The sequence below is a fragment of the Dipodomys spectabilis genome, unplaced genomic scaffold (assembly GCF_019054845.1).
Source record: "Dipodomys spectabilis isolate Male_0828 unplaced genomic scaffold, ASM1905484v1 ptg000138l, whole genome shotgun sequence".
Classification (NCBI taxonomy): Eukaryota; Metazoa; Chordata; class Mammalia; order Rodentia; family Heteromyidae; genus Dipodomys; species Dipodomys spectabilis.
Genome location: NW_024870815.1, coordinates 10,454,403 through 10,471,403, shown reverse-complemented (window position 1 = coordinate 10,471,403; position 17,001 = coordinate 10,454,403). Strand labels below are relative to the sequence as shown.

At 36.9% G+C, this 17,001-nt stretch overlaps 1 protein-coding gene across 3 annotated transcripts in view; it reads right to left on the bottom strand.

Annotated features, from left to right (window-relative positions):
• The window catches only part of Nnt (nicotinamide nucleotide transhydrogenase), a 99,568-nt gene that overhangs the window by 37,381 nt on the left and 45,186 nt on the right, over positions 1-17,001 (bottom strand). For all 3 annotated transcript variants that reach the window (XM_042690499.1, XM_042690500.1, XM_042690501.1), the window contains exons 8-17: positions 16,427-16,560; positions 15,831-16,022; positions 14,827-14,980; positions 11,077-11,238; positions 9,931-10,041; positions 8,925-9,070; positions 7,611-7,806; positions 4,514-4,747; positions 3,151-3,311; positions 1,402-1,581 (exon numbers count right to left, since the gene is read on the bottom strand). In XM_042690499.1, coding sequence (XP_042546433.1) covers positions 1,402-1,581; positions 3,151-3,311; positions 4,514-4,747; positions 7,611-7,806; positions 8,925-9,070; positions 9,931-10,041; positions 11,077-11,238; positions 14,827-14,980; positions 15,831-16,022; positions 16,427-16,560 — 1,670 coding nt within the window. The remainder of the gene's footprint in view (positions 1-1,401; positions 1,582-3,150; positions 3,312-4,513; positions 4,748-7,610; positions 7,807-8,924; positions 9,071-9,930; positions 10,042-11,076; positions 11,239-14,826; positions 14,981-15,830; positions 16,023-16,426; positions 16,561-17,001) is intronic.

The following is a 17,001-nucleotide window of genomic DNA, read 5'->3' as shown; positions in this document are numbered from 1 at the left end:
CTTTAATAGTCATCCAAAGCTATCTATAAATTAATATTTTTGTAGTCATATCTTTGAATTAGAAGGAAAACCTTCCATTCAAAAGAAAATTCAAATTTACCAAAAAAAAAAAAAAGCAGCTAGGAAGTATTTGTGGTACTATTCCTTGTTCTGAATCCTTTTTATTTAAATCAAGCCCATCGTAAAAGTTCAAAGTAGGTATTCTCATAGATGATCAGTGCAAGCATAAATGAGAAAGGAGCTTTCTAAAACATAGCAATAAGTTTACAAAAGCTTGCAAAAGGAACAGACTCTTTCAGTTCTAGGAATCTATCTAAAGACAAAAGTCAGAAATAATATAAAATTGTATAAAATAATATAAATAGTATAGCACTGTGGAAAATTTTAATTAATTTTATATATCAGTCTGATTGATTAGTATAAAGCCTCTAAAAATAATACGTTTTATTGATCTTTAAGAAGCCAAAAACTTTGTAAGATTATTAAAAATTGAATGAAAGCTAGGTATACTGGTTCTTGTCTAGATTCCAGCAGTAAGGATGCAGAGGGAAGAGGATCACTCATGTCAGGCCAGACTGGTTTACATAAAGAAACTCTATCTCAAAAAGAAAAAACAGAAAACAAAAATGAAAACATAAAATCAAGCACAAAAATACACAGATATGAAATACTATACAAAAAAATTGAAAAAAGTAATAAAAAATTTATGTATTTATCGCCAGGCATTAGAAAAGATTTTTGCTTTTACTCAATTTTTCTAATTCTCCACAGTTAAATAGAAAAAATAGCTAATAAAAATAGAAAATACTAAATAGAAAAATAAAAGTACCAGTAGAAAAACAAGGGTATATAGAGACATATTATACTTCCAACAAGACATATTTAAAAACTTACTCATCTATTATTGTCTTTAAGTAGTTTTATAAAATTGTTTCAATTCAACATGTCAGTTTGTTAGTACAATGCATCTTGCTCAGTGTCATCCTTTACATCATTCTTCCCCTCTCCCCCAATCATACCCTTCCCCTTAATTTTCCTAGTCCCATTTTTACATATATACACTAAATATTATGACTGCATTCTCTCACCCTTCCTCTCTTTATGCTTCTATCCCCCAATCCCTTGGCCTCAGCTCACAGAAGAGAATTCCAATGTTATAACTCCTTTGAACAACTAACAAAGACTTTCATTTATACCCATTACTAGATGCCATATGTAAATAAAAAATCTTTTTTTTAAAGGGCAGGAAGGAGAAGATATATATTCACCTAGAAAATTCAGGTATTTCTGTTGAAAATAATTAAAAGCAATAAATGAAGCAGATTTATCTTACTGAAAAGAAATGGCTAGCATGTCCATGTTTCTGGAGATGCCTTTCCCTTCCTTTTACACGTCTCTTACCACACACATGATGTATGACAGGATGGCACCAGAGGAGCCGATGAGGGCACCCACGATAGTCAGCAGGTTGTTGTTGAGCAGGAAGCCCTCCGCACACAGTGCCCAGCCTGAGTAGCTGTTCAGCACGGTGATCACAACAGGCATGTCAGCACCCCCTATAGCAGCTGTCAAAGTCACACCCTAGCATGAAAACCAAAGCAGAACACAAAGTTAACATTAGAAACGCTAAACCTCTGACATCTAATGCCTTGCCTCCTAATCACTCCAGTTTCCTGACTAGTAGTTTTAAACAAGTTCCACTTCAGCTACTGACCACATCCTCGATCTGGTCAATTCTCTAATAGATACCACATAAAAACAAAAAACGAGTATCAAACCTATCACGGAAGGTGTAACTCGTAAGCTGAGCTTATGAGGTTTCTTCACTGCAATTCATTTAATGTACATGTTTGATTTGGTGTCACTTCTTCCAATGAAGTTGAGAGCAACTAATGGGCAAGAGCTATCTTAAACGTGTTACATAAACCCCAAAGCAGTATTTTGCAGGACTTGTCACACAATAGGTACCTACTCAATAAAGTTGAAACCCTTGATGTTTTTAAACTCCTATTTGCCAACACATTAATGTAGTGAAGACTCCAAGCAATAAAGCTGTCATGTGACAACTTTTAAATGCTCAATTCAGTTGAAAAAAAGTAATTTTCTTTATATATCTTATCATATATTTCTTCTCATATGTAGAAGCTAGACATAGAATATGTACATATTCATGGACATGTTCATATGTACATATACCTACAAACACACAAATACATAGAACATGATTTTAACTTTTGGACTATGAGGGGAGGAGGTGAGAAACAGAAAGATGAAAAGGGTGAATAATTTCAAAATACAGTGCAAGTTTGTAAACAGCTATCTAAGGAACTTCAGTGAAAGCTACTGAACAATGCATGACAAGAAGTGTACTATTGCCTTACTCATGTAATTGTAACCCCTCTGTACAGCATCTTTACAATAAAACAAAATTTTTAAAAAGAAGTGGGTTAGAAGGGTGTGGGAAGAGAAAGCAATAGAGAGGATTATTATGTGCAAAACATAATATATGTGCATGTCTGAAATACCATTGTGAAACCTTGATATAAAATCAATACATGCTTTAAAAAAAAAAAAAAAAACAGGGGAGACAGGTACCAGTGGGAGAGGGAGAGGAGAGAGCTAAGGATGTGGGTAAATATTTGAATATCTGAATGTATGAGAATAGTACAATAAAAATCTGGAGGCTGGGAAGGTGGCTCAGCAGTACAGTGCTTGTCTTACATGCGTGAGGCCCTGGGTTCGATTCCTCACACCACATAAACAGAAAAGGCCAAAAGTGGCACTGTGGCTCAAATGGTAGAGCACTAGGCTTGAGCTGAGGAGCTCAGAGACAACGGCCAGGCCTAAAGTTCAAGCCCCATGACTGACCCAAAAAAAAAAAATCTGTTGAAATTGTTTTAAGAAGAAAAAGTGAGATGGGGAAGAGTAATAAAGGAGATGAAGTCAATTATATGATATATTGTTTACTTGTGTAAAAATACACAATAAAGCTCCTGGTACAACCAGTCTATTCTAATAAAATAAATACAAACATTTTTTAAACACTAATTCAAAAACCAGAAAAAATAATATGGCTTTATGGTAATCTAACAAAATATTTTCAGTTTCTTGCTAAGTACAGTATGTACTTTTCCACCTACAGCTTCTTACCATGATAGCAGAGAGAGCCGACACTGAGCCCAGACAGGTAATGCCAGTGGTAAAGCTGGGGTCCATCATGAATGGGATCATCCCACCCACACTAGCAGCCAGCAATCCTGCATTGAGTAAGTGCCTTCCAGGTAGGAGGAGAGGAGCAGATTTCAGGATACCTAGACCAAAGCATGTGGTACTCAAAACCTAGAATGTGCTGTACAAAATCCTCTCACACACAAATTCAAGAGTGGGTCATTTAACCCTAAACTCCTCAAACTTAATGTCAGAATAACAACATTGTAATTAAACCCAAACTCTATGTCACTGTGTATCACTAAATATGAAACAAAATCATATTCAAGTTATTATATAGGACAAACATGAATGGAAACGGGAAAAGCATGGTTTGACTTAACTGGTTTTTTCCTAACTTTGACCACATAATTTCTTTACTCATAGAATCTTAAAAAGTGATTTTTTCCCCTACACAGAAGTTGTTAAGTGTGGTTTTATTTAGTTAAAACTTCAATACAGAGTCCTAGTACATTAACATTTCTGATTTTATCCACGGAGCCCAAGGGAGAAGAACCCTTGTTTGTTAGTTATTTCTAAAGAAAAAGCCCAAGACTAAAATGTCATGGGTTTGAAGTTCTTTTAGAACTGTTAATTTTCATGGAAGTTTCCCCATTTAATGATTTTATTACTGAGAGGCAAGACCAAATTTTTAAGTTTCTCTAGGGATTCATTTGTTTGTGAAAACATTGAGGACAGCCTCTCTGGCTTGTCCTATCCCATGATTCTAAGTCATGACAGCAGTAGCAAAAGTTGCTGTGGTTGAACTCTAAAATACATATTTGCTTTCAAAGTGAGTATGGTTCACCAATCACATAAATTACTCAATAAGCTTCTCTCTATTCTAAAAAAATATATAAAGTTCATTTCTGTGAAGTCTGCATAGACTTCATAGAGATGGGGGCGGGTCACAAAAACATTCTGCCCAGGGTAGCCTCAGACCATGATCCTCTCTATCTCCACCTCTTGAGTACCTAGAATAACAGGTGTGAGCTACTGTACCTAGATATGCATATGTACTTTGTTTACATGTCTTATCTAATGTCAACCCATCTTTACACAAATTTCTGTGCACGGTTTCCTCTATTAACTATCTGAAGAGGAGATAGCCACAAAAATTTGATGTTCCTAAGGATCAATAAAAAAAAGAAGCATCTTTATAAATTGAGTATTTTACATATCCTGAGGATTATGCAATTACTCTTTACTTAATAGTGTTGGTTGTGAAGATATTTCTGAAACTGAAATAGGCCCATGAACACCTTAAACAACAGGCATCTACTCTACATCATACTGACTCACTTACCTTGCAATTTTCCATAGGCAACAAGAGACCCACTAAAGGTGACTCCACCAATATAAGTGCCAAGGTAAGCTATGGTCTTGGTAAGACTGGCTGTTGCATCCAGAGCAAAATGTGGATACTCTATGATGTACTCAGATATGCAAGTAAGCACAGCTGCCAAACCCACTAAACTATGGAAAGCAGCCACCAACTGAGGTAAATCAGAAATCTGGATGCGTTTGGCAATTGTCAATCCTGTTGGGAAATAAAGGTCAAGTAGAAATTAAAATTTGACAGACTTTTAAGATGCAGCCACAACAAATCACACAAGGTTTCCATCAATAAATATTAACTAGTTCCTAGCATGGGCTAAATATTTGGGACAAGGGTTATCTAGAAGATAAAGTCACTGGAGATAGATTTAGTACATACTGAAGGCCCAATGCCAAATAACACAAACATACAACATCAATACATATGTCTTTCTCTCATGAACTTCAATGTCCTAACCACAAGCTTCCTAGAGTTACTTAAAGCTTCAGTTAATCTCCTTACATTCTCCCCACTGAATGCATACTCCAGACCCTCTTCTCTAAAGCTAGTGCTTGTTCCTGCATGTGTAAGAAACAACTAGAATATGGGGCGGGGGGGGGGGGGGGGGGGGAGTTTTCAGGTGGGAAGAAGGAAACGAAGTCCAAAAGCAAAGTCCAAATGCAAAACTCAGTATTGATGCCCAATTAGGAAATTTTAGTTTCAAAGCTATAGGAAAGGTAAATAGAAGGAATAGAATAGATCTCAGAATATTTGCTAAGACCATGTCTAAAGAATTTCCCATAATCAACCTACAATACAACAATTTTTCTTTAAGTGCCTTTCTAGGATTGTCAAGAAACAACTCAAACCAAAACTGTTTAAAAAAAAAAAAGCCTAAAGCTGACATAGACAGTGCTAGAAAGTATTTAACAATGTTAAATACATTCCTGGGCAAAATTTGTACATGTACATATAAGATAGTAGTTTGATATGAAGCTGCATCCCCATGATTTTCAAATTACAAAATATATTGTTCTTTATTCCAAATTCTGTTGATTGTTGACTTATACAGAATGCTTCTACTGACTACTGCTAAACTCTTTTATCTACAGCCAACCTATTGTTTGCAACTTATGAATGAGTACACTCAGCTTTTTGCATTACTTTAACAAGTATGATAGCAGGTAAAACACTGTATGTTATGTTATGTTTTTGTGTAACCACATTTATTAGTCACAAGTGACTTCTTTGCTGAATCTGATGACAATTCTAAAATACAGGAACATTTCGATGTTTTTGAAGACTGAAAAGGTGTTATGCTATTCACACACACTTTATTCTCAATTGTTCAGAGTAACAGAGAAAAAGCATAGAATGGCATTTTGCATAGCATGGCTGACACAATATATAATTAGCCGTGATTCACATAGAGCTTATTAAAATTTTCATTTAATTGCTAGTCTGAATAAATTTATAAATGTAGGGCTAGAACATGTTTGCCATGAAAATACTAATCAGTTTTACATTTTCATAGATGTGATTATAAAACCAAGAAAATGATAAGAAATATGTCTTATTCTAAATTATACTCCATAGTACAAATGAATGCATTACCATAGGGGACAGGAACTAACTAACTAACTATAGAGTATAGTAATGCTCTAGTAATCCATATAATGTAATAATGAGACAAAACTTATTTGAACATAACAGACTATTTGAATGTTGAAAGAGGTGACATTGGTCAAGATATATTGTATTCATAAACTGCTTTGTTAAACAGCAACTCCTTTATACAACTACTTCAAGTTAATAAAATTTCAAATAAAATAAAATACAGGAACAGTATTTGCTCAATTTTTTGTATTAGTCACAATGTAATGAGCATAGTCACGACATATTTTAAGCTTTAGCTGCAGTATTAATATTTTTCCATCGTTTCTTAGGTCTGAAAAGAGATGAAATAATACATTTTGCAGCATGAGCTTATTTGTATGGGGCATAACTACTTCTATCAAAGATAATTACAGTCTGCCAGTGTGACATCACTGAATGCAGAACTGGGAGAAAATTACAGTATCACACTATTACATGGCACATTTCTACTACACAGGGACATAATTATAAATAACCTCCAGAGCACGGATAATAAAGTCTAGTAAATTAATTAGAAAGTTATGTTTTAAGTATTACTACTTTTGTTTCTAATATATTTAATAAGTTACATAATTTAATTTTTAACAATGTGTTTAAAAACACTCATAAAATTCCTAAAAAAATTAATAATAGCTCCAGCTCACCACTTAACAGTAGTTTTTCTGCTTAGTTGTGTTTTTCAACCTTTGAACAGGTTATAAAGCAGAATCTCCTGATATTATTTGTAATTAGCAGGAAAGAAAAAAGAGCTACTATATGGCATAAAAGTAAGTATTCTAATCTCCAACTCTACTATGAGCTGACTGGATACACTACATAAAGGGAAATAAGAACTGAGCACAAGGTGTTTGTGACTGTTTTCAACTCGGTTGACAGACTTTAGAAAATGGTATTTGAATGAAAATTATTAACAGGACAATAGTTATAGAAGGAAATTTAATCCTGTCAATTGAGCTTCAACACTCAAATTGAATTTCTAGTAAAAAGTCTTATTCCTGGTGAAGTACAGTCTCCTAACAAAGTACAATCATGCTTTGGTCAATGAAGGAATGCATGTATGGCAGTGGTCCTATATGATAAATGCAGATGAAACATTCCTAATGATTGGCATTTTTACCACACCTTTTCTATGTTTAGATATACAAATACTTCTCAATGAAGTGTAAGTGCATTCTATATTCAGAACAGAAGCATGCTGTGCAGATTAGTAGCAGGAACAATGGGCTATCTCCAATATAGCACAGATGTTTAATAAGCCATGCCATCTAGGTTTGGGTAAGTAAATTCTCTGATGTTTGTACAAGGATGAAATTGCACAAGGATAATCTGCCTAAGGATGTATTCTTCAAAATGCCTCCACATTGTTAAGCAATACATGACTATACTCAAATCTCTGGAACCTTCGGGTACATAAAAGACAAGTGCTTACCAATGGTACTGCCCAAAGCCATTGCTCCAGACATCTGAGCTAATAATTCCGGGCCTGGTTTTAGGCCTCCAAGAGTAGCTGCCAGTCCTCCTGCAACCCCAATCATGCCCAATGCATTTCCAAGACGAGCTGTTCCCTGGGAGGAAAGACCAGCCAAGGCACCAACACAGCACAGGCCTGAGCCAAGGTACATGAGCTTTTAAGAAAGGAGAGACAAAGATTATTAAAGCCTTCAGTCTATTAGCTTAGAGAGGTCTTCTTTTGTAGAACATGATTCTCTGAAGAAAAGTTAAGTTGAAATAATAGAAGGACAGTTCTGAGTTCTCCTAAGAGTTTAACATATTTTCCTATCCATTAAGAATATTAAATATTAAATACTTTAATTATTTAATATTGAATACTTTATTAAATATTAAATACTTTAAATTATACTTGCAAGTATACTGTTCATATAAATTGGTCTCTTCTGGATTTGAAATGATACACAGTAACATACATAGAAGCACCTAAATTTAATGACATTACTGTTGAATCTGAAAATAATACAAAAGCTCCAATTCATTCCTGACATCATTATCTTCCTGTCTTCATTATCTTAGTGTCATGATATCTACATGAGGAATGATCTTTTTTAGAAAATCATTTTTTACAAAATCAAAAAGCTTAGAGATTAAACAATTTCTTCGAGGTAAATGATCAGCAAATGGGATAGAGAACTTAGATTTAGGTTTTTCTAAATGCCTGTATCAACTCTTCTCAGTAAATATTGCATGTTACCAACCCAGAAACAAACAAACAAACAAGAGACATAATTTTTCTCCCTTCGGAGAGGTTACAATCCAGTCAGAGGTAGTAGAAAGAAAGGGGAAATGTAGAGTTCAGATGAAAGTTAAAGCTCTATTATAGTTTGGCAGGAAACTTCTAAAGTTCAAGTTGATTGTTTCTCAAATAGTACACAACTTACTTTTTTTTCAGTGAATTGGCATAACATTTGGTCATAAGAGATGATGTTCGGGCTTGGCAGAGGAAGAAAGAGAGCAGAAAAAGGACTCACAGTACTTAGTTTTAAAAGTTTTCAAATTAATTACTGATTATTTCATTGTATCTTTTCAAGAATCTAAGAGTCAAGTACATAAGGAAGGTACTGATACTTTCTCAACTCTTTTACATGTGAAAAACTTGGGAGCAAACAGGTAAGCTCATGTTAGCAGTCAAGTCTGTCTAGAGTGCAGAGTGCTGATTCTTGGGGAATGGAAATTTAATAATGTTAAATCTAAGAGGGAAGAAATGGAAGACTTTCCAAAGGGCTCTTACTTCTTCAATGTTATAACCACTGTAGAAAGCAGCAAGATATCCACCCACAAAGGTGCCAGCAGGAAGCAGATATAGGTAATTGTATTCTGGGGGATCCGTGGGACGCTTGAACATATCCAGCATTCTCTTAGTCACCAGAAAGCCACCTTATCAAAGCAAAGGAAATACAAACACAAGCAGTTACCTCTTAAGCTTCATGAGTTTTCTTTCTTCTTTAGAATGCTATACTACAACTTCTTCTATTTTAACCATATCTTTTTCGCCTATGGATATATTCTCTAATAACATTTTAGAATCTCAAAAATAAAAGTAATTCTACTAGTCAAGCCAATCCCATTAGAGTGGAAGAAGGGGAGGGGGAGAAAACTTGCTATCAGAATGCAAAACCAAATATTTCTGCATGACTAAAAGCAAATAGCCATTCAAAAAGCTTGAAAATGCAAAAGACTAAAGGTCGATTTTTTTCTAATATTTTATTCCATTTTTCAAACTCTGGAATAAATGATAAAGGGGAAAAAATACCAAATTAACAGGCACCAGGTTTCTTGGACACTTGATAGAATTTTTAGTTACAAAATAGCATCAAATGAGTCTCATACATGAATGGTGTGCTAGGCTGTTTTCATGAATAAGCACTAGCTGTAAGAAGGCAAAAGACCAAAATTTTATCTAAAATTATATTTATTTATAGATGTCATGGTGATAGTGCTAAGTCAACATAATGCAAAACTATGCAACTGATAGCTTTCCAGTTAACTTGTAATAAGACATCATCATGCATGCTTAGAAGTAAGGGGGGAATTGTTCTTTTATCAATAGAAGTTTCTAATAATTACAGATGGGCAGAAACATTTAGTTTTCTTTCATGAAGAACATTTATGGTCTGAGTGAAGTGGGTTTTCTGAAGGTATAATGCTTAAAATCAGAATTGTCTGCTTTACACCTATGTTTGTTTCCTATGTCTCTGTCACGAATGGCCCTCGGGTTTCTTTCATCATCGAGGTACCTGCAATGTTGACTGAGGATATAAATGTGGCAAGAGCTGCAAGACCCTGAGAAGTTGTAGAAGGAAGCATCTGTCCTCCCATGAGCGCCAACCCACCAACTGCAGTCAAACCTAGAGAGAAAACATGAACGTGGTGAATGACTGTAGTGACACTTCAAATGACCAGCACAAAGACCTCTCGGGTATAACTCAGAAAGGGGAACGTTTTCACATCAAAAATCCAAGGCAGCTTTCTGGCACCTTCATCAAAATGATACAAACAACTTTCCTGATGAAGCCTGCTGACAACATACCTTAATACCATTCTGATGTGAAGTACTGCTGTACACAAATGGTTAACCGAACTTTTCTTCCTCTTGCAGAGGAATCTGACCTTTAATTTGATAGTACAATGATGCCTGTGGTGAAAAGTGACTGCAAGTGGGTACTTTGCAACTGGAACAGAAGGAACTAATTATGAAATGATAACTGCCTGATCAGGATGCTATAGTTTTGAGCTTTCCTAAGTTCAGTTCCTCTTAAAAATGGATATGCTCCCTGCAGCAATCAGGAGCTATGACTAAATTAAGTTTACAAGAGATAACCAACTACCCTGATTCCTGTTCACTATGGGTCTCATTGCTTTGTATCTAAGTCAACCCTGGGGGCCAAGAAAAAATAGCTTCTAAGCATCCATGTGGACGGCTACTTGGACTGTTATGCAAAGTCACACCAAAGAGATGCCTGATGCTCTCCTCTTGGCAAGCTTTTTCCCACACCCTAAGCATCATGGTGAACCAATGTTATGTGTAGCTTATTGTAGATATATATCCTTGCTAAGCTGCATGTTTAATTGATTCAAGGAAGAGATCCTAAGGGATGTTGCAACTGAGTCTGTGTATTATTAGTTTTCAAGTTTCATAAGTGTCCTTACAAGTAATCATAATTGAAAGAAATATCAGGGGTTCCCCATGCTTGAAAGGGGAGCAGCTCAAGAGACTGAATCACTTCATGGCCACTTGCTTCACAAGCCAACCACCCTCTAGGAGCCTCTGGGTTATCCCCAACAACTTCAGAAAGCACTGACTTTAATAATCCTCTTTGAAAGCATTCCTCCTCCAGAGGTCTATGAAAGTCTAAGATGAAGCAAAAAAGTGAAGAACAAACCTGAGATCGCATTAGTGACCGACATCAGAGGTGAGTGAAGAGCAGGGGTCACTCCCCAGACGGTGTGGTACCCCACAATGCCAGCCAGGCCAAAAGTGGTCACCATCTGAGAAAAGGCTAAATTGGGAGCCGCAATGCCCAAACCTAGAATCCCAGTGAGACCTACAGAAAGAGAAAAAGAAAAAAAAAAGAGGTGATTTCCAATGAATCTCAGTAAGATTAAAAGCACATACACCTTCACACACATAAACACATGGAATAGTCAATGTTATTACTAGATTCCCCTGCAAGGAATGAGCAGATTCTTATGGCCTTTTGACAACTGAAAAGTAGGAAACACAAGACACTTTCTGACCATTTCTCCCCAGATAAGTTGTAAAGACCTAGTAAGATTTATGAGTCACCTTAATAACAATTTGCACAATCTCCCCTGCACAGCTTTGTCTTCTTCCTTATTTTAACTTCATTAACAATGCCACATGTGTTTATATAAGCATTTTTATTCCAGAATTATAGGCAAATAGAGGAGCTACAAAGCACTTTGTACTTGTGCAAGACGTAACCTTTATAAGACAGGACTTTTATGAGGCCAATTTTATGTCACTCTCAGATTTGGCTGAAGAAGAGTAACTTTAAAAAGAGTAGGAAGGATTTCATTCACTCCAGCACCTCCCCAAAACATATGGCTTCCACCCACCCGAGACGGAAGTTTTGCAATTGCTCCCAAGTCTAGGCTGGACTGCTGGCCAAACAGTCAGCTCCAGCCTCAACACCAAGTCAGCAAACAAGATTTTACAAAGAAAAGAAAAAAAATACAAATTAAATTAAGAATGTGCAGAATACAAATAGTCAGCTCGGAACATACATCTTCAATTATCGCCTTCTTTAATGACAAACATGTGGACAGCTGTTCTGCAACAGGAGAAAGGGTTACCTAGTGGTCAGTAAAAACAAAAAGAGAATGGGCCATGGCAGAGCTAAAATTTAATTTTCCTGAATAGGAAACTTCTTCTCTTGGTAGGCAGAGCTAGAACACCTATGCACTGACATCAAGTTTTACTTTAAATCATTCAGCACGACCGAAATTTTCAAGCCAAGCACCAGTGGCTCACCCCTATAATCCTAGTTACTGAGTAGGCTGAGATGTGAGGATCTCCATTCAAAGCCAATTCAAACAGAAGAGTCTAAGAGACCCTTACTTCCAATTAACCACCAAAATGCCTAACGTGGAGCTGTGGCTCAAGTAACACATTCAGTATCTCCAAAGTTCTAATATACAGTCTATTAACCATCAAGAGGAAGAGTCAAATAAAACATTTTGATGTTCAGTTAAAAAATCAGAGAAGCAGCCGGGCGCTGGTGGCTCACGCCTGTAATCCTAGCTACTCAGGAGGCTGAGATCTGAGGATCAAGGTTCAAAGCCAGCCCGGGCAGGAGAGACCATGAGACTCCTATCTCCAATAAACCACCAGAAAACCGGAAGTGGCGCTGTAGCTCAAGTGGTAGAGCACTCGCCTTGAGCTGAAGAGCTGAGGGACAGAGCCCAGGCCCAGAGTTCAAGCCCCACGACCGACCAAAAAAAAAAAAAATCAGAGAAGCTGAGTAGAGTTGTGGTTAAGCATGTGCCTTGGTTCAAATCCTCATTCAGCTGCTTGTTAGTGTATGATCTCAGATAAGTTATTTAACTTTTTTGTGCTTTGCTGTCCTCTTCTACAAAAGTATTAGCTCTCCTTGCCTTCATCTGGAGAAGAATATGACCTTTCCTTTAATTCTTATAAGAAATAAGTTCAGAGCTGGGAAGGTGGCTCAGTGGTAGAGCTCTTGCCTTGCATGCATGAGGCCCTGGGTTTGAATCCTCAGCACCACATAAGTAGAAAAAAAAGCCAGAAGTGGCACTGTGGCTCAAGTGGTAGAGTGCTAGCCTTGAGCTGAAGAGCTGAGGGACAGTGCCCAGGCCCAGAGCTCAGACCCCACCACCAGACCACCAAAAAATAAATAAATAATAAAATAAAAAAAAGAAATAAGTTCCGCAGAGTGCTGTACACTCACTAAATGCTACCCATTACTCTGATCCCATCTATCAAGAAGCAGGAACTTCTATCATCCACAGTCCTTTGAGTTGGGCATCAAAGATGCAAATCGTATCACACATGCGAAAGTTTGCTTAACAACCTGTTAAAAAGCTGTATTTTTTTTTTTTTTTTTGGGTCCGGTCATGGGGCCTGAACTCTGAGCCTGGGCGCTGTCCCTCAGCTCTTCAGTTCAAGGCTAGTGCTCTACCACTTGAGCCACAGCACCACTTCCGGCTTTTTTCTTTTTGCTTATGTGGTGCTGAGGAATCGAACCCAGGGCCTCATGCATGCAAGGCAAGCACTCTACCACTGAGCCACCTTCCCAGCCCCAAAGCTGTATATCTTGACTCCATAAATATAAATCATCATATCTGCCCTGGCATCTTTTCTTATGAATCTCAAAGAAAAAATAGAAATTCACACTCTAATTTGGAAACTACTCCACATATAACACAAGAATCTAGCTGCTTCTTTCTTTTTTTTTTTTTTTAAACCAATGGGTGCAAATAGGGACATCGTCCCATGTATCACAACATTCACAACCAGAAGCTTTTTGGGTCATTTTGCTGAGACTTGCTCTTTATTCAACGAGCGTTACACATTCAGCTTCCTAACATCTGGACTCACAAGGGAATTTGGAGGATGCTGAGGCTACAAGAATTCTATGTGCCTGCAATGGACCTTTCAGTTCTTTATAGTTTGCTTTCTTGTTTTGTTTTTATTTTTTATTTTGGCACAAAGCACATCTAAGCATTTTTAATTTGCTCTAGGAGAATGAAACCAATTTAAAATCAACTAAACAGATTTCAGTTTCTAATGAGGCATTGCCAGACTGAACATTTCTCACTATTTTATGATGATTCTTTAGTGTTTTCATGAAGATGCATTTAAAAATCAAGAATTCAGGACAAATTGCAAAGAAATAGGTCAAAACTAAAGTCTTAATTTTTTTTTAACTGAGTAACTTGAAATGTTAGTTCAATGTTCTAGAGTTGTACCTTACTCTGCAGCATATTTTTATATATCTGGTCTCCAGTCTTACACAGTTGTACAGATAATCAAAACTGGTATTTACAGAGCACACACACTTATATGCATATAACACCACTACAAACTGACCTTCATCACTACTAAATATATTTAATGTAGATAATAATATTAATGGTAGCCAGGCACTGGTGGCTGACGCCTGTAATCCTAGCTACTCAGGAGGCTGAGGTCTGAGATCACATTTCAAAGCCAGCAGGAAAGGCTGTGAAACTCTCATCTCAAATAAACCACCAGAAAACAGGATGTGGCACTGTGGCTCAAGTGGCAGAGCACTAGCCTTGAGCTAAAGAGCTGAGGGATGACACTCAGGCCCAGAGTTCAAACCCTATGACCAACAACAACAACAAAAAAGAAAATATCAATAGTAATATGTACATCTTCTAGGATAGGAAATGTTTTGACCGACTGTGTGTTAATTCACGTCTTTACTCTAAGACTAGCCCAGTGGCTATGATGAGCCCAGGATGATCAATGTACTCTCCCACCCCTCAGAGGTAGATCAACTAATGTGAGGAGTCAGGTCCATCAGACCCAAATACTGATAGAAGAAAAAGAAAACAGCACCACATTTCTGCTACACTACAAAAATCAAACAATCAAGATCAAGTCTGTTAAGTAGGATGCTCACCTGCTGTACACACAGAAGCCGTTCTCATAGTCTTCATGAAAGGAGTGACCGCAGCTACTTTTTCCATTTCCAGCTCAGCCACAGTCTTTGGTTTTACTGGGGCTTCTTGAGGAATATTTTTTGGTGTGGGAGCTGGGAAAATTACATTGCCATCCTGACAGAGATTAGAAAATAAATTTTTTCTTTTAAAGTTCAATTGTCAGTTGGGGAGCAGTGGTTCACACCTATAATCATAGCTACTCAGGAAGTTGACATCCAGAGGACAGAAGCTCAAAGCCAGCCTGCACAGAAATGTCTTTAAATGTTTGCCAATTAATCGGCAAACACTAGCAGACTGGAGGTGTGGCTCAGGTGGTAGAGCACTATTGGTGAGCAAGATCTCAAGGCCCTGAATTCAAGCTCCTCACAGCAAGTAAAAAGTTGAATTGTCATTTCAAAACCACCTATATAGGACAGTTTGTGCTGAAAACAATATTGTTCTTTCAAATATAATTTTATATGACTAATGTATAATTTTATAATATGCATATATTTTGTTATATAGTCTGTATATGACTGGGAGATATAAAATAATATAAATCAAACCCTTAAAATAAACATATAAGTGAGGAGAACATTTAATTTTTATTTTATTCAACGTGTTTATTTATGTGTTGTGGAAATAATAAAATAGGAGAGAGATAAATAAAAGAGGAAGAAGCTAACTTGTTAATCGAATAAAGCATTCAATAGGAAGATGATAGAAATTTCCTTCAGTTCAATCATTAAACAATTAACAACTCCAACATATAAGAAAAGAAGTACTGTGTTTTCAGTGAGTTGTATATACTAAAGTCTGTGAAATATTTTTCTTCTAGTCACTCTACATTCTTAAACAATTATTACTGGCACAACTATAACATGTCAGTGCTTTGTTAGACTATATCTCTACTGTATAACAGAATTCCTCAATGAAAAGAAAACCTAAATAAATTATAAAGGCACAGGAAGAAAGTCATCTTTACCTTCATCACCACAGTTCCTCTAATGACATGATCCATAGTACCAAAGTCAAAGTCATCTTTCACTTCAAAATGAAAATTATCTTTGTCAGGACTGATGGCCTTCAGGAGTTTGGTGATGTTGTTGGAATACAGAGTGCTGGCCTGGGTGGCCATTCGGCTGGGAAGGTCTGTGTAGCCTATGTGAGTTACTCCCTAAATCAAAAAACAAAAAACATGTAGTCACAGTGGTCCATTGCCCTATGCTCTACCCTACCCAACCTCACTTTCTTTCTAGGATATTCTTTCTAAGGCAATTTGCATCCACTGTTAGTACTCAGCTAAGAAATCACGTCTTTATAGATATATACAAAGGCACACATGCATGCATGCACACCCACATTACTTCAAAACAATCTTTAAATATGCCTGATTTTAATTTTTGAAGTTTCAGGCCTCAACATCTCCAGCTGAGGCTAGAGCTCGGTGGTAGAGCCCTCCGCCTAGCAAACGTGAAGCCCTGCATTCAATACCCAATACTTGAAAAAGAAAATGGAACCCTCAACGAAACACTACAGATTTAAGAATTGATTCATAGTTAGAAGATTTTTTTGCTATACCTTATGAATATAAAGTTCTCCTGGCTTAGTGGTTTCAAAGTTTCCACCAGCCTCGGCTGCTAAATCCACAACAACTGAACCTTCCTTCATTGACTCGATCATTTCCTTACTAAATAAAACAGGAGCTTTTTTCCCTAATAAAAATGAAAGAAAACAGTACAAATTACTTTAGCAGTTAATAAAGCCTTACATTCTTCTAAATGTTGCCATTTTCTCCGGGCATTGAAGAATTTGTAAAAAGTTAGCTCTTCCCATCCCATCATACCCCTAAAAGACTAAAAGACAGGTGAGACTGGCCATCCTCTGTGGGAAAAGCTACATGTGTGGGTACAGAGCCCAGGGTAGCAGGGAGCCACAAGCGAGCCTCACCACCTGCTTGCATGGGAATCTCAGCTCTGCTCTTTCCAGCCGGCTTCATTCTGATACCATTCACTGAGAGATGGTGGGGTTTTGTTGTTTTTGTTTTTGTTTGGTCGGTCATGAGGCTTGAACTTGGCCTGGGCACTACCTCTCAGCTCCCCAATTCAAGGCAAGTGCTCTACCACTTGAGCCACAGTGCCACTTCTGGTTTTCTG